The sequence below is a fragment of the Phasianus colchicus genome, chromosome Z (genome assembly GCF_987193195.1).
Source record: "Phasianus colchicus chromosome Z, bPhaCol1.hap1.1, whole genome shotgun sequence".
Taxonomy (NCBI): Eukaryota; Metazoa; Chordata; class Aves; order Galliformes; family Phasianidae; genus Phasianus; species Phasianus colchicus.
The window spans coordinates 36588675-36614555 of NC_143476.1; the positions used below are offsets into that span (position 1 = coordinate 36588675).

General features: G+C 44.1%; 2 protein-coding genes across 4 annotated transcripts in view; one reads left to right on the forward strand and one right to left on the reverse strand.

Moving 5' to 3' along the window:
• Nucleotides 1–1810: 1810 nt before the first annotated feature.
• On the reverse strand, nt 1811–9415 carry DNAJC25 (DnaJ heat shock protein family (Hsp40) member C25). Its single transcript, XM_031608338.2, has 4 exons — nt 9098–9415; nt 7812–7964; nt 5332–5802; nt 1811–2759 (listed from the first exon to the last, which is right to left on the reverse strand). Exons 1-4 carry the CDS (start codon nt 9389–9391, stop codon nt 2637–2639), a joined length of 1041 nt encoding a protein of 346 aa, XP_031464198.1. The 5' UTR covers nt 9392–9415; the 3' UTR covers nt 1811–2636.
• A 734-nt stretch (nt 9416–10149) lies between these two features.
• The window catches only part of ECPAS (Ecm29 proteasome adaptor and scaffold), a 57182-nt gene continuing 41450 nt past the window's right edge, over nt 10150–25881 (forward strand). Inside the window, exons 1-4 of one of the 3 annotated variants that reach the window (XM_031608345.2) lie at nt 10150–10270; nt 19149–19279; nt 22574–22690; nt 25049–25167. In XM_031608345.2, the coding sequence (XP_031464205.2) occupies nt 10249–10270; nt 19149–19279; nt 22574–22690; nt 25049–25167 (389 nt within the window). In that variant the 5' untranslated portion in view covers nt 10150–10248. Of the gene's footprint in view, nt 10271–10297; nt 10571–10774; nt 10899–19148; nt 19280–22573; nt 22691–25048; nt 25168–25881 lie in introns of those variants that run through there. The other 2 variants (XM_031608344.2, XM_090132366.1) reach the window with 2 other exon arrangements.

Consider the following 25881-nt stretch of genomic DNA (forward strand, 5'->3'; position numbering starts at 1 on the left):
AGAAACTTCTTTTAAATTTTGGAAATGCACATGAAAGTTAGCCATTCAGGATAGTGCTTCCGACATATTTTTGGATATATGTTATTTCAAACAGAAAACTGAGATAACATTCCAAAAACTAGTGAGAGCTAAATTAGCAGAAGAGGTACCAAGAAATGAAGATCTTCCTGAAAGGATGTGGGACAATGAAATGATTGGAAACAGCCAGCATAGGTTTAGTGAAAGGCAGATCTTGCCTGACTAAGGCCTGATCTCCTTCTATGACAAGGTGACTCAACTTAGCAGATGATGGACACGCTGTGGATCTACCTAGATTTCAGTAAAGCATCTGGCATCATCTCATCTCCCACAGCATCCTCGTGGAGAAATTGGCTGCTCCCAGCTTGGACAGGTGCACAGTTCACTGGGTGAAGTTCTGGCTGGCTGGCAGGTCTCGAGGAGTTGTAGTGAATCATAGAGAATGATGGGAGATCATGGAGTTCAGTCCAGCTGGTGGCCAGTTACCAATGGCATTCTCCAGGGTTCAGTGCAGGGGACAGTTTTGTTTAATGTTTTTATCAGCTATCTGGACAAGGGGATTGAATCTACCCTCAGGAAGTTTGCAGAGGACAGCAAATGGGACTGGACTGTTGATCTGATGGAGGGTAGGAGGGATCTGCACTGGGTGGGCTGGATTGATGGGCTGAGATCAGCCATATGACACCCAGCAAGGCTCAGTGCTGGGCTCTGCTTCTGACTCACAACAGCTCCATGCAGAGGTACAGGCCTGGGGCAGAGTATCTGGAAAGCTGCCCAATAAAAAAGGACTTGGGGGTGCCAACTGATGCTCAGCTGAACATGTGTTAGCAATGCACCCAGGTGGCAAAGACGGCTGATCGCATCTTCGCTTGAATCAGAAATAGCATCACCAGTAGGACTAAGGAAGGGTATTGCCTCCTTGTATATGGCACTGGTGAGACATCTTGAATATTGTGTTGTTTGAGTTTCTCATTGTAAGAAGGATGTTGCATTGCTTGTGGCAAGCAACTAAGCTGGTAAAGGGACTGGAAAAGAAGATGTATGAAGAGCAGGTAGCTTACACGAGGGTTGTTTAGTCTGAAGGAGGCTGAAGGAAGACTTCATCTCTCTCTACAGATACCTGAAAATGTGATTGCAGCAAGGTGGATGACAACCTCTTTTCTCAGGTGACAAGCAATAGGATGTAAGGTAGCGGCCTGAAGCTGCACTAGGAGAGGTTTAGATCTTTCTGGATATCGGAAAGACTTTCTTCAGAGTCTGGCTACACAGGAAGGTGGTGGAACTGACAAGTGAACACTGAGGAGAATGGTTTACTTATGGGACTCAGTAGGTCAGGTTGATAATTGGGCTTAGAGATATTAAAGTTGGATTTTTTTTTCGAATTAGATGATTCTATGATTGGTTGCTCACCTTTGCAGAAGCAGAATTGTCTTACTTCAAAAATTGGTCTATAAGCACTTGAAGACTTCTAGCTATTAGAAGCTTTGGAAGCAGCAGCAAGTTTAAGAGAGAGCTTCTCCCAGAACCAACCTGCACAGATACAGATCTCTACAGACACGAGAAGAGACAGAAGCAGCCCGATCTGGCCACAAACCCTGAGTACTTTTTCCCCAATAAAGTTTTCGAGTAGAAATACAGAAATCATAAACTGTCGAAACTCTGACCTGCCTTGAGTTACAGATGAAAGCAAAGGGAACTGTTGTGTTCTAAGTACCTTGATGTCTGATCAGAAGAATCAGAATGGATAAAGAATACTTCAGGTTTAAATTTAAAACAAATCCAGGATGCATATTATATAAACTTTTATTTACATAAGGCATCAAGATTGCCCTTTTAAACAAAAGGGTCATTTTCCCTTTACCAATACTTTGGTGAAAGAAGTTTCACATTTAGTAGACTAATATTCACTGGTACGTTTGTTCTGAACAAGTAAGTACAATCTAATGTACAAGATTAAAAACCAAAGTGACTTAAGTATGCTATTTCATGAACCACTCTGTAGAACAAAGAATTAAGGCTTGTTTGCACCATAACGGTGATCAATCATGCATCATTTATTCCCACAAAGAATAAAATTCATTTCCAATTGGAGAGGGACTAGCAAAAGAAGTAGTCTGGTATAATCCCCATATTGTCTACATCAAAAAACAATTTGGCATTTTAAAAAGTTGAAAAGTAGGTGGAAGAGAAGAAGAAACTAAGAAATGGCCCTTATTTCAGAGTCCTTACTAACAATTTCAATTTCTAGTGTTCACTCACATGAACCCTTCAGTTTAGAAATGAGAACTGAGACTTCCAAGGACAGATACAGAAACAGTTTCAGGAAGATTGAAATTACGATTCCACTGATCATAAGTATGAAATATGTAGAGGAAATACATTATTTGAAATAATGAATTCCACATTACGATCCCCATGTACGTAAGATATACACATTGAGTTATGCCTGCTTAATAATTCTGATTTATAAAAACCGTAAACCTGTACTATTTTTCGGCCTGATTTAATATTTCCTGAGTTTTAGATCACTGCCAAACCAGTAGACAAAACTCTGAATGATGTAGCAGAAAGTTTTGCAGATCACTGCTGACATTAGCACACACTGTGTTCAGCAACTTTCAGTCATCAATGAAAGTCAGTCTTCCAGGTCCTTCATTTCTCATCCACCTCCGATACCTCTTCCATCGGGGATCCAAGGCCATCTTCTTCTTTAACTCTTCCTCTTGTTCTTGTTTATAGACCTGAAAGACAGATAGAAGCTTTAAATAAAGCTGAAGAAAAATCTTAAGTGAACCTGAAGAGGGGTGTAAACGTTAATACTTCAACCATCTGTCACCTTGATTTCAAAGAAAGCTGAAAAGCAACACAGCAAAAGACCACAACCTACATGTGGTCTAAGAGTTTTCAGCAAGGAGCCTAGAAGCTGTAGTTGAGATGCTTTGGATTTTTGCTGACAGCACGACTACTTTGTTGCAGGAGCGTGCTATAAGGGCTAGCACAATTTTACTGTTTGCTTGTTTTGCCAAAGAACTAAATGCCCATGCAGTCAACAAAATGAAATTGGCCAGTAAAGAACTGCTTTGATTCTCAGTCCAGCACACGCAGCATTCAACACAGTTTAACTTCTCACTTTGCATTTTATTTTTCACCTTCAGTTAGGCAATAATAAACCTTCTTTTTCCTAATTCAGTTTAAATTAGAATCTCTACAGTAAGTATTGATGGTAGGGATGGCAAGTAAATACAACATGGCAAGAAAGAGTGTCACTGCTGATATCTGTAGATTTCAATAGCAGTCATGTATCCAAAAGAGGCAACAGTATGAACAATTTTATTCTGGAAAGCAGTAGATGTAGATACAGCCACTATATTTCAACAACATACTATGTTTATGTCATCTGAAGTCTACCTGTAAGGATTCTGAAAGAGCTTTTTGTTGTTTTTTTTTTTTGTTGTTGTTTTTGTTTTGTTTTGTTTTAATATTCCTGATGACTGTATAAATACACAAGCTCAAGGTTCAGCGATCATACAGATTTTAAAAATTACTAGGAAAGCAACAGAAGAAAAAGAAATGTTTTTAATGGTCTCCACAGTGTGCCAATATATTGAATTCCCACTCACTCCTAAAAGGACACTGGAAAAAACTAAATATGTGGACAGGCAGCTGCTATAATAAAAGTAACATATAAGCTATTTTCAGCCTCGAAAAGACAAGACCTTGTTTTTAGTAAGTCTATGGCAGTGGTACAGAGAAGAACTGGTAGCATGAGTAGAATGATTATTTCTCCCTGCAATTTATTCTCCATATAAGCAACAATCAGCAGGCGCCGGGGACCTTAAAAAAAAAAAAAAATCTATTCTCTGCAGATATTGCTGAGCTCACAACCAGATAGCAATGTAAACACTGAATTTTTAATGCAATCAAGGAATAGTTAGATATGTAATTAAAGATGTAAACTACAAAGCACCATTTCCTGTTCAGGAAGGTCCAAAGCTGCAGACTACAAGGGGGAAATTTGCTATATGCGTGCAAATTTCTTGTATTCTTCACTAAAAATCAACTGCTGGCCACCACAGATGACTCTGGGCTAAAGAGACTTCCCTCTTATAAATACAGCTCTTTTACACTCAGTGAACAAAACAGCAGTTAGAAGCAGCAACTCAAACCATGAAATATTTTCTCTGCAACAGAATACCCATTCTATCCTACATTTTCCTTAGGACATCTGCTTTGACTACTAACATTACTAGATCTTTGAGCTTTCAGATTGTTTTCTAGAAAACCTAACCTAATTCAACATGTATGGCTAATCTGATGGCTATTCCTTTCCTTATATTAGCATCAATTCTAACATTTTTCTCTTCAATATTCTAAACTAATCCAGTTCTGACCATTTCCAAGGAGATATTTCCTTTGGTGCCCCTCATCAGAAGCAAAAGCAGTTCTGCCATCTTTTCTTGGAGAAGGCAGAGCTGCAGCAACATCTTTTGGGCACGCTAAATCCTCCTTCTCAGTCTCACTTCTGGAAACCTCCTACCCAGATGGCCCACAGATGAGCTTCAATACAACAATTAGAGTGCTTTGTCAATCTGCCACCTCCTGGCACCCCAAGTTGTCTGGAATGCAAATTTCATGCTGGGGCTCATGCTCTTTCATTCTTTCACAGAAAGCTTGAGAAAAATTATGCATTTGCTGTTTAGTACTGGCTATCCCAGGAAAAAAGCAGCAGTTGTGCCTTGTGATATTTCATATACCATTTTTAGTTAAGCTGGAACACAGCACAGAAAGAACAGCCTCAGACTCAGTGGAAACAAAATAACAGTTATAAAATGGATAATTTTCAAAAACAAGATAGGAATTCATGGCACGGGAGACTAATAAAACAGGAGTTTTAGGTGATCCAGGTAATTTTCATTACAAAATTATAGTTATTTGGAGAACTATAACTATGTGCTCCTTAACATACTGTAAGAACTTTATTATATCACACTGTCACAGGACAGCCTGTCATCAGATCCAATTAATCTTGTATTCACAGATTGGCTGACTAGCACAGGTGGATGTGACGCCTAAGCAAGCAAATCCCTTCTTTTATCAGTGGGCAGTTCAGGAGCTGTTGCCTATCAGGAAGTGAACATAAGATGTTGAAGAAAACAAACCAAGTGTTTCTCTAACCATTTCAAATGTAGACAGCAATAGCTAGAATTGAAGCAGTGCTCCCATATCACTGTTCCAAAGACTTTTGCAAGGTACCCGTTCTTACTCTGGAAACGGTGCATAACTAACATTGTCTTTTCCTCCCCAGCCACTCACCTCATAGTTTTCTCGTATCCACAGCTGCCGTTCAAGAAAGGTCTCTTTTTGATGATCTTCTAGGCTGTCAAACTGAGACTGAGACATTTTCATGTATCTTCGTATGATATACAGCTTCTCTTCTACACCATATTCTTGCCCTTTAATAGTGAAACAATAAATCCACCAACAGTACCAAATTATGTACTTGCACAAGTAGAAAGGAGCTAGAAGTATCTGAAACAGAAGGATATCGTATATCTTGGGCTTCTGATAACCGCCTTTTATATCTATTTTATTTTTAATAATGTCTTTGATGATTTCTTCCTCTTCTTCACGAATTTCTTCTTTAGACCTCCTGTTCTTGCCTTTTTCTCTGGTCTTGTTGAGTAAACCTTGTTGCTTGGCAATCTCAGTAGCTTGTATACGGTATTTTGGCACTGTAGCTAGATAGTTGATAGCTTCATTGTAACTACTCCACCAGCTGAAGAACTGTAATTTAATAATAATAATAAAAATAATAATTTTAAAAAAAAGGCAATAAAAACCATGTTTTGATATGGACACATTCCTATTTGGAGCTTTGTCAGAATAAATATGCTGTTGTATACCTTTAACCGCAATTATATTACAGTGAGGGTGAAAACTGAAGGTAACAGCACAACTTCTTTAACAACACAGAACCTGTAATTATTCCTCCAAACCTGGTAAAGCACCTGGGAAACAGCCGTAACTGTGCACATTGTGTGATATGCACAGAACGTGCATGAGTGATGCATATTTATCACACAGCAATATACAGTGACAAAGAAGGTCAAACAGTATAAAGAAAGACATTGCTCACACTGGGTTTGCTCATGAGAAGATGATTATCTCCTACTGCTTCAAACGAAGCTTACACTGGGCTGTGGTGGCCATGATCAGAAGTCTGGCATATGAACATTTCATTATAAAATTATTACCCACTTTACATAGTTAATTAACCATAGCTTACATACATGACAATCTTGTTAGTAGGACAGGATTGACTTTGCAAGACTCAATACCTCGCTCTAATCTTGAGTTACCCTCTGAATTTCAATTGGGGAAAAAAAAAAACAATAATAGAAATAACGTTTGAGATGAGCATGCCATCTTGTGCCTTTTTTTCTTTAAACAGGCAGCATGCCCATTTATGAAAACAACAGAGCGGACAGGTACACTCTTTATATTATTAACAAAAGAAGCAGAAACACCAATAAGCGAGAGAAAAGCATATCAGTTTGCTAATTCAAAATAGCTAATTTTGCTAATTCAAAAACAGGCTTGGGGCAGAGTGGCTGGAAGACTGTGTAGAGGAAACGGACCTGGGGGTATTAATTGATGCTCAGCTGAACAACGAGCCCAGGTGGCCAAGAATGCCAATGGCATCCTGGCTTGCATCAGAAGCAGTGTTGTCAGCAGGAACAGGGAAGTGATTGTCCCCTTGTACTCAGCTCTGGTGAGGCCGCACCTCCAGTACTGTGTCCAGTTTTGGGCCCCTCACTGCAAGGAAGACATTGAGGCCCTGGAGTGTGTTCAAAGAAGGGCAACAAAGCTGGTGAGAGGTCTGGAGCACAGGCCTTATGAGGAGCAGCTGAAGGAGCTGGGATCGTTCAGTCTGGAGAAGAGGCTCAGGGGACATTATTGCTCTCCATAACTACCTGAAGGGAGGCTATAGTGAGCTGGGGGTCGGCCTCTTCTCTCGTGTAACTGGTGATAGAACTAGAGGGAATGGCTTCAAACTGCCCAGGGGAGATTTAGGCTGGATGTTAGGAAATACTACTTTTCTGCAAGAGTGGTCAGGCACTGGAATGGGCTGCCCAGGGAGGTGGTGGAGTCACTGACCCTAGAGGTGTTCAGGGAACATTTAGATTTTGTGTTGAGGGATATGGTTTAGTGAGAACTATTGGTGATAGGTGGATGGTTGGACTACCATCTACCTACCATGCTCAGTGAAGAAACTTCACTAATCTGCTCTTTAAAATAAACTACTGTATAAAATACACAGGTTAGCAAACAGCACCACTGATATTTAGTATTGTCATCTAAACTGAGTTTTGAATTTAGTTTGCAATTAGCCTGTTAAGAAAAAACAACCTCACACAGCTTGAAAACCTGACGCACACCGAGCCCTACCTGTGCACAGAAACAGGCTTTTCTCAGCCTGCCACAGAGAACTAAGTATCTTCTCCAGGAGAGCTGCACTAGTCTGTACGAAATACTCCGCTGTGTAAATAAGCCAATCACTAATTGCACTGCGCGTCTTTGTCCAAGCTACCAAGTGCAGACAAAATCTGCTTGGCACACCTTGACTTCACTTTTGTTACAGATTCCATGGGCAAGTTTGCCACAGTAGCCATAAAAGAACCTTCTTGCTGGCACTGTTTGAAGGCTGGCCTGCTACAAGACCCGTAGATACATCTCTTCCATTTTAGAAATTCACTGAGCATTGGCACATGAAGGTGAGATTGAGATCTTACCTGAAACACGGAGATGGCACACACTGTAACCAGAATCACTATTCGGACATCCACTTTAGGTGCCAATCTCCTGCTGTAGTAGTGATAGTAGTGTCTGTAATACTCTTCAGGATGATCCAACATGTAATCATAATCTTTACGTGTTTCTTCATCCTATAGAATCAGAGATGACAAGCATGTGTAGGTTCAGATGGCTATTTTCACTTACTCTGTTGGCTCTGTGTTTCACATCTCGTGAAGGACTGTGCTGTTACAAAATTTGCAGAAGAACAGCCATGAAGCATTGAGGAAATTCTATGGTCGTTTTCCTATACACTAAATTAATTCGTTCTTACCCTCATCAGCCTACGCACACCTTACAAATACGCAGGCTTAAATACTTAGAGTATAGACTACAGGAAGACTAGATTTAATACTGAAATAAAGACAGGCAACTGAAATTCATGTAATCAGCAAATCTATTTTCTGAATCAGATATTGGGTGAGCTGGAGCTGATAGACATTGTTCAGGAAAAGACTTCCAGATGAACCAAATACCAAAATGCTGTTTTTCAAATCTTTCAGGATTTGCTTATGGGGCCAAGGAATCTGTCTGGTGTTAGGATGTTTCAAAACCTCATTGTTCCCATTTTCTTGAGCTATTTCTCATTTTGACCCACAAAATTATGAGATGAGAAATTTAACTTCGTCAGCCCTGACTGCGTTCCTTTTCTACTCCAAAAACTTCCAGTTTCTTTTCCCCATGGACCCTCAAGCACTTGCAGCTTTCCACCTCCCATTCCTGTGGCCAGCCACACATTTTCCCCTGCCTGGATTTGCTTACAGTCTCACACCCCGTTAATCTGCTGCTTACCGACGCTTTTTCGCTTAAAGATACGGCTGTACAAGAAGTCTAACTTCAGAGGGGCTTCAAGGGCAACCCGTCCTCCCCCACGCTCTCGGGCTATAGCAAAACACCGGCGGCGCTTTCCTCCCTCGGCTGAGCCCACACAAAGGAACGCAAAGCCGACCGACTCCTCGCGATCCGCCGCACAGCACAGACGGCGCCCCATCCCGAGGTCCGACCTCCGCGAGCGGAGCCGCTCGGGCGGCCGCGGGTCAGCGCTACAAACGCGGAGTCCGCGCCGCCGCCGCCCGTGCGCTGCGTGCAGCCCGCGCCGCTCGGCACGACGCCTCCGGGGCGCGCGGGGCCGCCGCCGCCCGCCCGAGGGCCCCGCTCCCGCCCGGGCCCCGCGCTGTCTCTTACCGGAGCGGCTCCGGCCGCGGCGGCGGTCCCGCTCTCTCACCTTGAGGGTCTCGTAGGCGGTGGCGATGAGCAGGAACTTCTCGTGCGCCGCCTGCGAGCCGCCCGCCGCGGCCGGCTCCCCGCGGTAGCGGTCGGGGTGGTACTGGCGAGCCAGCTGCCGGTAGGCGCGGGCGATCTCCGCCTTGCTGGCCTGCCGGCCGACGCCCAGCACCTCGTAGCACACGCGGCGCCCGCAGTACAGCCCCTCGATCAGGCCCCGCGCCGGGCGCGGCAGCAGCAGCGCGGCCGACAGCCACAGGCACAGCAGCCAACGCCGGCCGCCGGCAGCCGCCATCTCGGTGCGTCCCGCCGCCGCCGCCGCCGCCGCCGCCGCGCCTGCGCGCTGCCGCCGGGCAGGGAGGGGCGGGAAAGGGCGGGGAGCGGGGCGTAAAGCCGGGCGTAAAGCCCGCCCTGCCCCGGCCGCCCGCAGGGGGCTGCCGCCGCTGTCGCCGCCGCCCGGGGCGCCCGCGGCTCCGTGGGCGGCTGTGCGGCGCCTCGCCGCCCTTTTCTGCACGGCTGCTCCTCCTTGCCGTGCCACGTCTGCCGGCCGCCCCGTCTCGGAGGCTCCTCGCGCCCCGCAAATCCCAGCGCTCTTCCCGACTCTTTACAGCTTGTTCCCCGCGTGTCCATCCATCCGAGGAGGAGCGCAGGGCCGTACAAGGAGCGGCTCCCTGATGAGGAGCGGCTGGGAGAGCCGGGGCTGTTCGGCCTGGGGAAGGCCGAGACGGGATCTTAGCAGTGCTCCTCCATGTCTGGAGGGCGGGTGTCAAAGGGGCGCGGGACAACGGGCACAGACACGGGCAGTTCCACCCGCTCTGCTGTCAAGGTGGCTGCCACCCGCCCAAAGCCTCCCTCACGAGCACGGGCCCCATCCCCGTTTCAGGCGCCCGGCTTCAGGGAGCCCTCCCAGCGCCATCCGTCACCGCACGCGTCCGGGAGAGGGGCGACCGAAAGGTCACGAGCGCCACGAGCCGCGCGGCGGGCCGGAGCCCGAGCCCCGCGGCGGGGTCACGCCTCGGACCGCGGCCGGGCCGCGCCGGCTCTGGGCGGGGCCGCGGGGAGCCGCCAGGGGGAGAGGCTCCGCCGCCCGCGCCGCCCCGGAGCGCTTTCCTCCCCCGCCCCTCCGGTGCGCGCAGACGGGCGCGGGCCGGCATGGAGGGCAGCCTGGACTCGGGTCAGCGTGATGGCGGAGCGGGCGGGGCGGCGCGGCGATGGCTCAGCTCTTTCTAAATATAAAGGGAGGGCGGCGCGGGGCCCGTCCGTCCGTCCCTCGTGGTGGTTGCGTCGGGGCGGGGGAGGAGGCGGGAGCGGCCCGGTGCCGCCCGGAGCTGCGGAGAGAGAGGGGCGGGAGCGGCCTCGCGGCGGCCGGGCTGAGCGCCGCGCGTCTCCCCGCCCGCCCTCCGCCTTCCCTCCTGCCTTCCCTCCCCGGCCGGCAACATGGCTGCGGCCGCCGCGGCCGCGCAGGACGAGCTCAGTGAGTGGCGGCGGGCCGGGCCCGGCCGCGCGCGGTCACCGCGCTACCGGGGCTGCGGGGATCGGGGGCCGGGGACCGGGGAGAAAGGCCGTACGGCCGGCTGGGAAATGTAGTTCGGGACGGCGGCCCGGCCTGGCCTTCCCCGCGGCGTGTGTGACCTTGTGGGGCTGCGGCGCTCGGGGAGCGGCTGCGGGGGGGGGGGGGGGCTGAGGGGCTCGGGGTGGGGACGGCGCTCATCGGCCCCGTGTCCGCGGGAAGCGCCGCGCTCGTCTCCGCTGAGGCACGCGCGACTTTAGGAGCGCAGTCCTGTGTCCCTGGCTCTCCCGCGGTACGTGGAGCTCTTCCCGGTTAGGATTAATTAATGGGCAGCGTGTGACTCAGCTGAGCGAGAGGAATGATAGGTCTGGCGGCGTATCGGTGCCGTTGATGCCGTTGCGATTTTTCTCGTGGTGGTTTTCGTTCTCTCAGCTCGCTTCTATGGAGGTGCTGCCTTTGTTCTGCTCTTTGTTCTGCTCCGGAGCGGGGCTGGGTGGCACACGGAGCGCTGGGGATGTGCTTTATGTAACCGCGGGGCCTCGTGGCGGGGTGCGGATCTTCGGGTTACACCGAGCCTTGGGTTGGAGGGCACGAATGCCAGGCTATTTATTCCATTGACAACTGGGAGAAGCTGTGATCGCGGCAGGCCTGGCTGCTGCTGTCCTCCAGGAGGTCCCTCTGCCTTTTGGCGCAGCAGTCGGTGCGGTTCCTGCCCGCAGCTCCGCCCGTTGTGTCCGTGCAGCGTCTCTATCTTCCCCAGCCCCGGAGCTGACCCTGCACAAACCTGTCCTGAGCCGCGGATCAGCTCCTCCACAGTCCTTTGTGTTAAACTGCTCTGAACGCTTCAGAGCGAGACCTGTGTCAAAAACTGCCTGGCGTTGTCGATGCTGCTCTGCTGCATCCTCAGAACGGAGCAAATTTTACGGAATTTTAAGCCTTGTGATAAATTGTGTTTGGTCCAGTGGAGAAGGAGAGCGTGTTATTTTTTTGATTGGTTTGTTGGTTTTTCCCTGGTACCTCACCTGCCACTGTCACCTTACTTAAATTCCTCTTCCTCCATTAACGTCTATCTTCTAAGCATAGGAGGAGTGGGAAACTGAACCACCCCTCTTTTGATGCACTTAAAGAGTATAACTTTAGCATAAGTGGAAAGAAATCTGTTTCTTTTTAGAATGGTGGTATGTCCCAAAATAACAGGCATAATTATTACTAGTTTTAGATTTGAGAACCAGTTTTCCTTTTATATGCATTTAGCTCTGTAGCATCAGTAAAACACAAAATTCTTTGCTTAGGCTGGTGGCTACTGACTGTTTGAGAGGTCTAGTTAATTGAAAGTAGCATCAGAGTGAAGGTTAAAAATCAGTGCAAAGCCATTAAACTGATCCTGAAACTGTAAGAGTTCAGATGTAAGAGCAAGCATTTAATTTTGAGTAATTGCCAGCCAATTGAATGGGAGGCCTGAGCCTGGCATATTGCAGATATGTGGAACTTGGAATGCTATTCAAGCTTCCATTAAAAATAAATAAATAAATAAATAATTCCATAATATGGAAGAACGGGATGGAAAAAAGGATAAAATCCCCCCAAGGCATTCCCATTCCTTTCCAGTCAGAGCCTTCAGAACAATGCAATGTAGCCCAATTCTACAAATGCTCCCATAAGTGGTTTGCCTTTGGGCGCATAATGGGTTACTGGTAGAGCCAGGAATAGCACCAGCAAATCCTGACTCACTGTTTGCTGCTATAATCGTACAGGGTGTATTTTCTCCCAGAGTCTAATACCGTTTCAGCAAGAACTTGACATCTTTTCTATCAGTGGCACAGTGGGCAAGAACCAGTTTGATTCCCAACCCAATCCTTCTGCATGCAGAATAGCACAAACAATTACTTTGCTCTGGAGGGACTGAAAGATGTTGGAGCTTCTGCAGAAGCAGATGTTTGTCCCTAAGCCTGCGTGCCATCCAGGCAGAGACATCCCTGTGTTCCCTCTGGGGAAAGGTGCTGGGGACTCCAGTGCAGTGTGTTGGTTCTATGGAGCCCGAGTAACTGAGGCTTTTTGTTTGCTGTACTGAGACATGCTTCAGGAAGTGCTTTATTGCAGCAGTCCCACTAATACGTCAAACAGACTTTTTTTTCCAGGAACGTGAAGATAAGTTCCAGCTTTATGCACAGAACTTTGGTTTTCTACTCTTCTTTGTTTTGCAGAGGACCTAAGACTCTCTCCTAGATTCCTAGATAGTTAAATTATTCCTAGGATAGTTAAATACCAAGTCATGTCTTGGTAGTTTCTGGAGTCTGTTTTCATGAAAAGGAGAGGTTATCTTGTTTGGTCGTCAGTTACACCGGTACTTGTTGCTGAGACGGCCAACCTGCTGTACATAATGCCTATGAATGCTTGAAGGAGATAAGACTTTGTCTTTGTGATAGGAAGGAGGGCCTGGGCACAAGAAGTGGAGTTGAGCTCAGCAGAAGTGAGAGGTGATGTCTTGGCAACGCAGAATTGATAGGCCAGCTCTCTTAGCAAGGCCAAGCATCCAAAGAATTCACATGTGTGGTTTTAGCTGGAAAAAAAAACCAAGGGCATTTGCTTACTTTCTCTTAAAGAGTAGAAAACGCAAAACTGTTTATTTCTTTGCTTTATCCTTTCCGTGTCTTTCTGTTGTTCTGTTTGGCAAGCTACCATAGAGCAGACTGGAAGAAGGGGCAGACTGTGAGCTTGCTGTTGACTGCAGGATTAGTTCTGAAGTAAGAAGGCCAAGAAATAATGCTGACCATGCTACAGCCGGTGTCACAGGGTCTTGGAAGCTTGTAGCACACAAGTTGGAGTCATTTGACTTCCTTGTCAAACTTGTATGCTGAATGCTATTTTGTGTTGATTTTTTTTTGTTTGTTTGTTTTTTGCAAGAGGTGTGGTCTTGAGCACCGAATCTTGTATTCTTTCTTGTAATTTTAAATGGATACTGGAGGAAGCAAAAAAACAAAACAAAACAAAACAAAAAAAAAAACAGAAGCAAAACATACATTTTCTCATGAATAGGTAACTGCATTGCCATGGTAACTTGAGGATTTCAAATTCCAAGTACACTGTGTCAGTGGGAGCAAATTGGACACTGCTGCTGGAAGCAGGAATACTAAGATTCATCTTGTCCTGCTACTTTGTTTCCTGCATATGGTGAAAGAGAAGGTCTCTTCCTACACAGAGCCTATTGTTAAATTCTCCTTGTGTTCTTCCTTTTGGAGACATGTTTTCTTCAAGAAAAGCCTCATAAAAAAAAAAAAAATTGAATGCTTTGTGAAAATACTGCAGAGCCTTTAGGAAATAAGTTGTGACTATGCCAAAATACATGAATAGCTATTACAAATTTTGCATGAACTTAATGGTATGAGCTTTAAAAATAAAACTCTGGTATTCATCCTTCTACTTATGCAGTTAGTTCATTCTTTGCTGTTTATTTTAATCCTTAGTGAAAGGTCATTGTCATAGCTGTGGCATGCGTAATGTTTTGAAGACTTCCTATTTAACTAGGCGTGATTTCTCATGTGCTTGCTAATGCAGTGGGCAAGTCTGACCAGGACCACGGTTGGCACCACCACCATTACCAGACTGTGGGCAATGTGGTCATCATCTTTCTTTAAAGAAGTATCTGCTAGCTTTCATGTACATATCTAAAAGGAAATTTGAAAGAGTATTCCAAAAACAATGGAATCAGAGCTGCGCAGAATGACAGTAATGAATTAGTCTGATTTGGATTTTTCCTTCCAAAGCTCACAGTGGACTGTGCGTGCTCTGCTCTTTTCCATTGGCATGAAGGTGCTGAAGTGCAAGCTTGTTCTTGGAGTGATTTATTTAGAGCCTGGCGTGTCTGAGCACTGGTGTTTCCAGTTGTTTCCACTGCTTCTTGTGCTTCTTTCTCCCTTTCATTTTGACTTTCTCAGCATTTTTTATTGTTTTTTTTTCTCCGTAAATTCTCTGGTCTGTTATTAGTTGGTCCATGGTCTCCAGCAGTGAGTTCTTCCCCCATCGTCATATTCAGCAGACTCGTGGTGGGTTGACAATGCAAGTAATTTATACAGGTATGATAATTAGCTAATACAGGTGGTGTTAGAGGTGGCAGCAAATTGCAAGGTAGTGTTGCCATCTTGACTTTGAAATGAGAACTTAATGTGACATTTAGGAAAGAGATGCCATTGCACAATCCCAGGCAGCTGAAATATTGACTTCTTAGATGGGGTTATTGCTCTACTTTATCGAATGTCTTCTATCGAATCTTCATTACTTGCTCCTTTCACTGCTTCTAACAACTTGCAGATTATCTTTGTTAACCATTCCAAATTAACTTGTGAAAGGAGAATTGCTGTCAGATGGACTGCATTCTGTGCTTGATTTGGGATAGCAGTGGTGAAGGCTGAGATGCTAGAGGTTCTCTGATGTGAAATGTAGTGCTGTTACTGTCAAATTGCAGTAAGATTGCTGCAGCAGTTAATTTTAATTGCTTTGGGTTAGTCAAAGTGTTATTGTGCCATCTTCTGTGCTATGTAGCAAAGCAAGTTAGACCTTCTTGCTTTAATTATTTTTAGTGCAATAAAATCACGTGGTCTCCCTCCTTGAAACTACAACCCTGCAGATTTACAGTACTTGATAGGGGCCATAACACTGGACAGGTCTGTGACAGGTAGGCTGCAATCCAACTCCATCTGCTGTCTTTCCCCTGCTCCATCCCTCATGGAACCGTTTGTTCACTAGAACTTCTGCTCTGCTGTCAGCACCAACAGCATGAGAGGTGGGTTTGCTCAGTAGAATGAAAGCTGGGAATTGAATGGTTGATGTGTATGAGATTTATAGTTCTATGGGCATGATCCTGCTTTGTTTCCCTGTGCTGCTGCTATGGATACACAGAGCTGGATGCAATGGAGCACAGGAGTGTGACTTGCTTGCAAGCTGACAAACTCCTTGCTGGCTTCCTACCTGCAGCCAGGCTCCCTGAATGGTCTTGCTATCCCAGCATCTGGGGAAAGTAAATGTGATTGCAGCATTAGGGCTTAACCAACTAGACAGAAGAGAATGAAGAGTGTGAGAAAAGTAATAAACTTGTTTCATGGAGAGGATAAACAGTGGAGTAGCTTTTTTTTTTCTTTCTGCCCCTCCACTTTCCTCCCACCCAACTTCTTCTGTTTTGTTACTTCAGTTCTGCTTGCTCCTTGTACCAACTGAATAATATGAAAAGCTGGAAATTGTGTAAATGCGTGTGGTTCACAGGAGTCGTAGGAATCACAGGATCATAGGAGTTGGAAAAGACCAGTGGAGATCCCTTGGTTCAGCCACGTGCTAACACAGATTCTCTGCAGGTTGCAGAAGACGTCTGGGTGTGTCTGTGAATGTCTCCAGAGTTGAAGAATCCACAGCCCCTCAGGGCAACCTGTGCCAGTGCTCTGTCACCATCACTGTAAAGAAGTTCTTCCTCATGTTCAGAAGGAACTCCCTATGTTTGTGCCCATTGCCTCTTGTCATGTCACTGGGTACCACCAAAAAGAGCCTGGCCCCAGCTTCTTGATACACACCATTTTAGATATTTAGCGGCAGTGATAGAATCCTCTCTCAACCTTCTCCAGGCTTAACAGACCCAGCTTTCTCAGCCTTTCCTCGTATGGAGGATGGTCCAGCTCCCTGATTGTCTTTGCAGCCCTCTGCTGGACTCCATCCAGCAGTTCCATGTTGTTCTTCAACTGGTGAGCCCAGAACTGGACACAGTACTCCAGATGTGGCCACACCAGGGCAGAACAGAGGTGGAAGAGAACTTCCTTTGTGCTGCTTCTAAATTCTTCTAAACCCCTGGATGTCACTGGCCTTCATGGCCTCAATACTCACAGCTGGCTCATGGTAGTTCTGTACTTCTGTGCCTTTTAGAAGATGCCAATGGCCTGGTGGCTGAAGCAAATGGTCTGGGTAAACAACTTCACTTGTATTTCGTTACGGTTGAGCATGATCCCTTACCTTATGAAGGAATGTGGTGCTGGGGAGGTTCCTGAGTCAGCTGCCAGGAGAACAGTGGATTTGTAATGATGTCCTGAAGTTCTAGTTCCAAGGGAAAAAAAATCTGATGATTCCACTGATTGCTTGAGCTGTTTCTTTTGCATAGAATCATAGAATCACTCAGGTTGGAAAAGACCTTAAAGATCATTGAGTCCAACCACAACCTGTCCATACTATCCTAGCAACCTTCTGCTAAATCATGTTCCTGACCACCACATCCAGGTGGTTGTGTTTTTAAAATGGTTTTTAAACATATCCAGGGATGGTTATGTTTAACTACCTCCCTGGGTGGCTAAGGATGCTTAAGGATGCATAGGATGTCCCAGGCAGCCTTTGAGCACTCTCTGGGTCTTTAGACATCCTGGAGGCAGGAGGTATTTCAGGTAGTGAAATACAGCACAAAAAGGAAGGTGAAAAGGGATTTGGGATTTAAAAATAAAAAGAGATAAATATCTTAGGATTGTTGACTAGCTGACAGCCTAAATGTTCTGTGAAATCTGTCTGAAACAAGAGATCAGCTTGCAAGTCTGCAGTGTGAGTGCTGCAGAGTTTTGGCTTGTAATTTCCCTGATGCTAAAATTTCACATTTCTCTTTCTTTTCAGCTGCTTGTCACTTACTGAGCAGAAAATAAAATGTTGGAGGTGATATGTTGGAGGTGTTTAATCCGCAGCTGGCAGAGGAGGGATGACGCTATAAGGACTCAGCACATGGATAGGACAGACTTTAAAAAAAAAAAAAAAAAAAACCAGTGAAGCTATTCTGCAGCTACATCATGGGGACTTCCTGGGTAGAGCTTTTGTATTTGAGCATCCTTTATGTTCACTCACCTCCAGCAGTGCATGTTTACCCAGTCTTTTACCTCTTCCCTGCAGACACACTTTCTTTTTTTACCTCTCAGCCTCCCCAGTGATCCTTCTCTAGGAGAGTTCTCCTTGTCACCCTCTAATCTTGGCTTCTGACAGATCATTCCAGGTTAGTCTCTAGGGAAGCAGTTTCCTCCTGCAGGGTGCACTAAGGCCTGTTGTCCCTTAACATATCAGGCATTTCCTTGCTGCCTGCAGGGAGGCTCCCAGTGCTGTGTGCCAGCACCAGCCTGGCTGTCAGAGCAGCGCAGTGCAGGGCAGGTCTGGCTTTGCTGACAGTATAGCTGTTGGGCCAGCTGCAGATGCCTTCAATGTTAGCTCCTCCATCCTCTATACAACGACAGATGGTTCTCAGCCTGTGTATTTGAGCTGCTGACAGAAGAACTTGGTCTCATCTGTTTCCTTGAAATGATCTTTCGCTATCAATGAGAAAATGGACGTTTTGTGCTTTCTTTTTTTTTTTTTTTTCCTCCTCTTGATCTTAAAGGATTTGCAACTTCTTTCTTCTTGTGGAAGTTAATTTTCTTGTTGTTTTCCTTCTTTGTTTTGGCCAGGAGACCTGCTGTTTGAGGTTTGTTACAAAACTCCAGCAGCTTCACAGAGCAACAGTAGGATAGTAGTGTTTTAAGTTGCAGCAACATACCTGTGTTTCAGCCTTTTTACTATTGATGATAATGTCTTTTTTTGGAGAGGAGGGGGAGCTAAAAAATTGTAACAAGTCAGCAGCTAATTGAGACAAAATTTGTACAGCTTTTTAGAGATTTTCTGAATCTGTGTGGCTTAAAAAAAAAAAAAAAAAAAAAGGTTGTGGACAGAATGGGTGGATCTGTGTCAAGATGTCCTATGAATTCTTCCACTGGTATCAATCTGGCAGCAGTCTTAAGCTTTTTAAGGACTTTTTCACTTATAACTTGTTCTTCATGCTTCTTAAGTCTACAGCGTGTTAGTTAATTCACAGCTGCTGTGATGTGACTTGTCCCAAAGCTTATATCACGTGCTTTGCCTGGACTTTTTTTTTAATTGCTGTGGCACTAGCTGTAATTTGTGTTGGGTCCTGCTCTATGTGGTTGTTTTGTTCTGTTTGCACAGCATCTACAACAATGGGGTCCCCAGGCATGACAAGAACCGTAAATTCAACAAGAAGAATAAGAAGTGGCTGCTAAATCTTTTGTGCTCTGTAATTATTTAGTTGAGATATGGGATGTCATGGTCTCAATGCAGATCACAACATACTTCCAGAAGTTAGCAGCTCTACAGCCACACAGCTTTCACTTTTGCAAAAAGTGCAAAAGGTGAATTAGAGATGCTAAGCTTTCATACCACCTTTGGACATGTTTTGTTTTTTATTTGAAACAAAATATAAAGCAATATCATGGAGATTTTAACTGCTTCTGTCTGTAATAGGAGTCCTTAGTACGTAATAGTGGAGGCCAGTAAGATGAGTTGTTGGGCTGGTTTACACTGTTGGTTAGTGTTAAAAATAGAAGGTGGGTCTGTTCTTAGTGTTGCTGAGACAAAGGTATTCTTTGTGTGTTGCATCTCTTATGAGCCCACTAAGGGATATTCAGGAAGAAAAAAAAAAATCATGCTGCTGCAATTTTGAGCCTTGTTGATTTATTTTTCTTCTCTTATTTTCTTTAAACTGCAGACCAACTTGAACGTGTGTTTTTGCGTCTCGGCCATGCAGAAACAGACGAGCAGTTGCAGAATATTATTTCCAAATTCCTACCCCCTGTTCTCCTCAAGCTGTCCAGCACTCAGGAGGGAGTTCGTAAGAAGGTAAGGGTGCAGTCTACTGTACTGGTACACTGTTCTCATCAGGCAGAAGGAAATGCCTTCCTCTGGCACTAAAATCATCTTTGGTATTCTTTGTGAAGAGATCTAGTCTTTCAGGAAATGGTACTGTGAGCCTGATAGGGAGAAAGAAAATAGTTCTTGCCTGTGTAAACAAGGTGTTTTGTTTATTTGTGATTTTTGCACATATAGACTGTATTTGTTTCTGCTTGGAGCCAGCTTACTGTGAGTTAGCCTGAAACAGAGACTTATTCCCTCAGAGTCATCTGCCACAGCTTCTAGGGTAGAGCTGTTGTACATCCACCTGGCTACTAGTGCGTGTGGAGCAAGCCTCCTTCTCTGTGCAAAATACCTCATGGATGTTTTTCAGTACTTGACAGCAGGAGTAGAAGCAAATACCAAATAATTTTGAAGGTCTAATTTAATGTCTGTCTGAAGGAATTCATTTCCATAATTCAGAAGGCTGTTTTGTTGCAGAGTTCATTCAGATATGCATTCAGTACTACCTGCAAAATGGTTTGGCCTTTTCCTACTTAGATGTGAATTAGAGAGAAGAACAAATGTTTTGCAGTTAGGATTGAATATGTACCTAAGGAATTCAGTTCCCTGCATTAGCTTATGTAATAAAAACTCATCTCCACATCCATGAAACAGCTCTGAAGCACAATAGAAGGGGGAGGAACCTGTGTGACGTTTTGTCCCACCTAATCCCAGACTCTTTGTAGCAGTCATTGGTCTTTCAGCTTGTGGAGCTGTGTTGTCCATGAGCACAGATATATATTTGCAGGTGGAAACCCAAATTATGGACTCAGAAGAAGGGGCACTGTGCAGATCATTCTCATGGCTGCTCTAGGAGAGTCTCAACTCTGCGGTTAAGAGATGAAACCTACCAAAATGGGCCAATGTCAAAGCACTATTTAAAATGAGGTTTTACTGCCTAGGGGTAGTGCACACAAGGGGATGCACTGAAGCCTAACTTTGTGATGTTTAATGGAGGAACCAAAGGTGGAGAAAAGGATGGACCTAGGTGATGTAGGGAGGAGCAATTGTGAGAAAAAGAAGGTATGAGTGGATAAAAAGAGATAATGATGTATAAACAGTTCATGATCATTATGCTTGTCTGGCCTTGTCCTACACCTGATCAGCACAGTCTGTCCTGTATTCTTGTTAAATTTCATTTCTAGCTGGTTTTTGAATGAGGCACTTTTATTTTGGTGTCAGAGGGAATTTGTCTGTATTTCAGCAGGTGGAGAGACAGGGTCTCTAAGAATGATGCTATGTGAAAGCTGGCTCTTGGTGGGACCAAGGAAGTTTGTCAATTGCTGGAGAGATGCAAGAATATGGGGCTCTCTTGGGGTGAAACCCATTTAATAATGTGATCCTCTTAAGGGTAGGACCTTGGTGGATTTACTAATGTACACCAGGAGGGTCTTCTGGAGCTGAGTGTGGTGACTTTATCTCTGGGGCTGAGATCACGAAGAGTCCCCTACTAGAGGGACCAGCGAAGACCTGGCCTATGCTTTTTGTGTGTGTGCGTGTGTGATGGTCTGTTGCTGCACCCTTGATGGCTTGTATGGCCAGGTGCCAGCTTCTGGGCAGAGCCAAGCTTCACGAAGGGCCTGTATTGTACATGGGTATGTACATCTTCCTGCTATCAGACTTGTATCTTGAACTGCTGCAGTGCACTCAAGTATTGTGAAATAGCAATTGTGTGATTGTGTGAAAGTGTTGTTAAACTTTGTGTTAAAGGCAAGAGCAACCAGACATGGATTCTGACAGAGGAACACCTCTGATCACTGTTCGTGATTGCTATTCTGCCAGGAGGATTTGACCAGAAAGGCAGCTGAATATAAGAGGTCCAAGCAGTTAAAAGGTTCTGCACAAAACATGGACCTAACAGTGATGATGTGAGAGGAGTTTGATAGACTTAAAGCCATTCCACTGTGCTGATGGACATATTCAGAGTCAGAAGGAGGGTTCTTTTGAATACGTAGTTATTGTGAACTCTTGAAACTATGAAGAAAGGCACTCAGCTAATGAAATTTCTTACAATATTTTTAATAGGATCACAGAGTGGTTTATATCTGAAGGCACCTTAATGATTTTCTAGTTCCACCATCCCCCTGCCCTGAGCAGAGAGAAAGGCTTATGACTTGTGAACATCAGCAAAAATGTACCTGTTGTTGAACTCTAGCCTCAAAAGCGTGTTAAGGCAGTGGAATTAATATCTGCTACGGGTGCTCATACCATTGGAAAGTTAAGGCTTAAAAAGTAGATAGAGTAGAAAGGAAGGAGAAGGACAGTCTTTGTTCACCAACTTACTGACTATAGACAAGGTGGCAAAACCGATGCACTGTGTTGTGACTCTCTTGCAGTTGTTGCTGTATTAATTCTGTGTACTGCTTTTACAATAGAATCATAAAATACCCCAAGTTGAAAGTGACTCACAAGAATCAACAAGTCTAATGCCTGGCTCCAGGCTAGTATGTAGTAGCCTGGCTACTATGGCTACATAGTACCACCCAAAATTAATAAACACTCCTTGAATTACAGCAGCTTGGGGCCCTGACAACTGATACAACCCTTTGAGCTTGAGCTGTCACCCATCACTACTGTGGTTTTTTTTTTCTAGTGGTTTGCTGGATATCTTGTGCAGAAGGATGTGAGAGACAGCTTTGAAATCCAAAAAGGATCGTGTCTACTGGCTTCCCTTGATCACTAGATAGGCAACCTTATCATAAAAAGAGATTGAGTTGTTTTAAAAAGCCGCATGGAACTTAACTGTGGTTTGAAATCTTATACTGTTTTAATTGTTTTGAAAACATAGCTTTCCTTCAATTAATAAATCAGCAAAAAAATAACATCAGTCTGTTGCCAGTATGCTGCTGAAGTATAGACCAATAAAGAATTTCAGGACTTGCCTTCACCCTACTTCAGAGCACTTTGTTTGTGTGGTGGAGTGACCTGATTGCCCACCCAGTCACTCTTACTCCTTCTCTACAGCAGGAAAATAAGGTGAAACAGCTTGTGGGTCAGGATTATGACAAAGAGATTGCTAACCAGTTACCAACATGGGCAAAATTGACAAAGCTTGTGGAAGATGAATTAATTTATTTTCTGTTAATAATGGAGTAAGACAGTGAGAACTAAATCAAAGTGAAAACACCATCCCACAGGCTCTTCAATCTCCATTCTTCTAGTTTCCACCTAGGCAGTGCAAGTGGATGAGCAGTGGGGGTTCTTTCATTTCTTTTTTTTTTTTTTTTTTCTTCCTCTCAGGTCATGGAGCTGCTGGTTCATCTGAATAAGCGAATAAAAAGTCGCCCAAAAATCCAGCTTCCTGTAGAGACATTGCTAGTTCAGTATCAAGATCCTTCGGCAGTGTCTTTTGTCACTGTAAGTATCTGTTCTTCCAATAATAGCTGCTGGTTTACTTGAAATAAGCAGAATATTCCTTAAAGCTTCTGCATTTAGTTCTCTCTGTTCTCCTAGCAAGTATGTTATTGAAAGGATATTGACTTCTTCAGCATTTTTTTAAACTATATAGTCCAGCAGGGGTAAAACTTGGTTTCATAAAACAGCTAAGGTACTGACTTTGTTAAAATTACTCTTGATCTTTCATGAATCATTGTCGTTGCTTCTGTTGTACAGAGCCTGCTTATTGCAGTAGCCCCATTATGCAAATTGCTACCAATCCTCATCCTGATGTATGAAGAAATGGGGTCTTACTTAAAGCATCTGCATTTCTCCAAGCATATGATAACACTTTTTTTTTTACTATGTTTTTAGGGTCAGAACCCTTGTTCAGCAAGAAAAGATTAAGAATATTTTATAGATTATAAGGCTACATAATAAATAGTTTCATTAAATGTGGTTGAAAAAGGGAAAATGGTTTTTAGATATTTTGTAAGACTAAGGAAGATGATTGTCATTTGAGATGTGGTAAATCTATTGCAAATGCCAATCATGAACAAAGAATAAAATTGAAGGAAAGCTTTCTGCTCATCTCGTTTGGCTGCTGCGTCGTAGGTAGTGTTAATGGAAAACTTAATGCCTCAAAAACAGAAAGGAAAATATTTCTACTTTAAAACTGCAGTCACATGGAAGTAATCTCAGATTGTCTGCAAACAAAGTATGATTATCCAAAGTTCACCTCTGAGAAGTGGGTGCCGTTTTCTAGTCTGCATGTGTTCTGAGGTCAGCAAAAGAACCACTGTATCTGAAGACAAACTGCTTTTGGCAGCATGTGTCAGAAGTCTACGTTCACTGATGTGTGAGTGATGCATATTGTTATGTGCAGTGAGGTAGTGGGCTCTGAAAAAATTTAGCAAGTGCCATCTCTGAAGAAATGTAATGCTTCCTACTTCAGCACTGTATAGGTCTGTTTCATTGCTTAAAGTGTTCCTCTTATGAATTGTTGCTTGTATTTCTTGCCAAATAACTGTCAGCAAATGAGGTACACAGCTGTGATCTGCACTGCATAAGACTGCAGTGGTGTACTATAGCTGCCAGCCTTCTCCCTGCATGTAGGTGTTCCCTGAGTTCCTCCTCTTCACTGCATCCTTTGACAAGCTGAACTTAGTATTTATTTTGATCAGAGAGTGGTAGTTGGAAAGAGCAGATTGTGACTAGATCCAGTAGGTCATAACTAGGTCTCACATTTTATTAAGCTAGCTGGAGAAAGGAGCTTACACAACTGTCAGCACCGTTCTGGAATTATCTCTGTTACTATTTTTTTTCAATGTATTTTCATTCAGAGGGACTACCAGAATGAATTAAAGACCAGAAAAGTCCCTCTGATAAGGATGAAAGGCTGAAAACAGTCTTTAACCTCTTAGTAGCAGTTTGTTGATAATTTTTTAAGTGATTTGTAGGGTTTTTTTTGGTTTGTTTTATACACAATTTCACAACTGAATTTGCATTATTATTTCAAATAGGCTGTTGAGCACACCGCTCTTTCTCTACAGTAACAAGATAGATTTGGATCAATGGTAGCACTTAAAGATTCTCCAGTACTCAGTACTGCTGTGCTGTCTTGTCCCTGGACTCTATTTGGATTGCATTTGCAGCTTTTAAATATGGTGATTCAGAAACACATCAAGAGAAAACTTGCCTATGCAGCTGACTGTGTTTATTCAATAATGGGTAGCATTTTCTTTTAGAAAAATAGGTAAGTGAAAACACTGTGTTTGATTTTGTTAAAGTTGTGACTTAGGTAAAGCTGAGTTCCAGACTCTCTGCTGCGGGCTGGTTGCTACCCAATAGGTAAGGCTGCCCAGGTCCCTGTCCAGCCTGGTCTGGAGCACCTCCACAGATTCCCTGGGCAGCTGTGCCAGGGCCTCTGAGTGAAGAATTTCTTCCTAATATCTAACATAATTTCCCCCCTTTTTAGGTTAAAGCCACTTCCCCTTGTCTTGTCACTATCAGACTGTGTAAAAAGTTCTTCCCCCTCCAGCTTGTAAACTCCCTTCAAGTACTGGAAGGCTGCAGTGTAGGTCTCCCTGCAGTGTTCTCTTTTCTAAACAAAACAAGCCCAACTCTCCAACCTTTCTTCACTAGACAGGTTTTCGAGCCCTCAAAAAGCTTTGACTCCATTCAGACTTGTAATTAAGAAATTGGTCTTCCAAAACAAAATCTGTTTCCAGTAGCCAAATTTTAATACTGCATTCTAGAAGAGTTTAAATAATGAATATTTTGCATTAATATGGGTTACTAAGTTTTGTGGTGTTGTTGTTGTTTTTTTAATTTCTTTAGAATTTTACCATTATTTATGTTAAGATGGGATACCCTCGTTTGCCTGTGGAAAGACAATGTGAATTGGCTCCGACTCTTCTCACTGCAATGGAAGGGAAACCCCAACCACAGCAAGACAGGTATAAATGCGTATGCTTGGTATAAATTCTGTTTGTATCATTTTAATATAGTCATCTGTATCTTTTCCTAAAAGATTTCTTCTTCTGTGGTGGTATCTTTACAACAGAAGCTGTGAATTGCTGTGCACTAAATATTTCTAGAAAACTGTAAATTATAGACCTGCAACTTAGGTTGAGGTGTCCATGGAAAAAGACATAAAAATCATTCCTTCATTTATTCTACAGCACTGCTGCAGTATAGAGGTATTTTAAAAATAGGCTTGCTGAAAGGTCTTGCAGTAAAATCTTGCTGGTGTTCTTGAGATAAGTGTCATGATATTTGTTTTCTTTGGGAGCATGGCTTTAGCCTGGTCAAAAGGCAAGTACATGCGTGAAATGGGCTTTGGGAAATCTGGATATACCAGTGCATAAATACCAGAACTACTTTGTCTGTGTAGGTGCTTTATTGAAGCTGAACAGCGTCAATCAACATCTGCTATAGGCTGATTCAAACTTATATCTTTACGTGTCTTGTGGATGATGTTGCTATAGGGTATACTTTGTGGCATAATGGCAAAACACTGAGACTGAAGAAAGGTAGGTGTGTGAGTATATGCTTGCACACTTCATGGTCTAATTTAAATACAAATCCTAATTTTTATCCTGTCTTCCATTGTTTAGTAGATTGAGTATCAGAGGCCACTGAATTGAATCATTTTAAGTTTTGTTAAGACC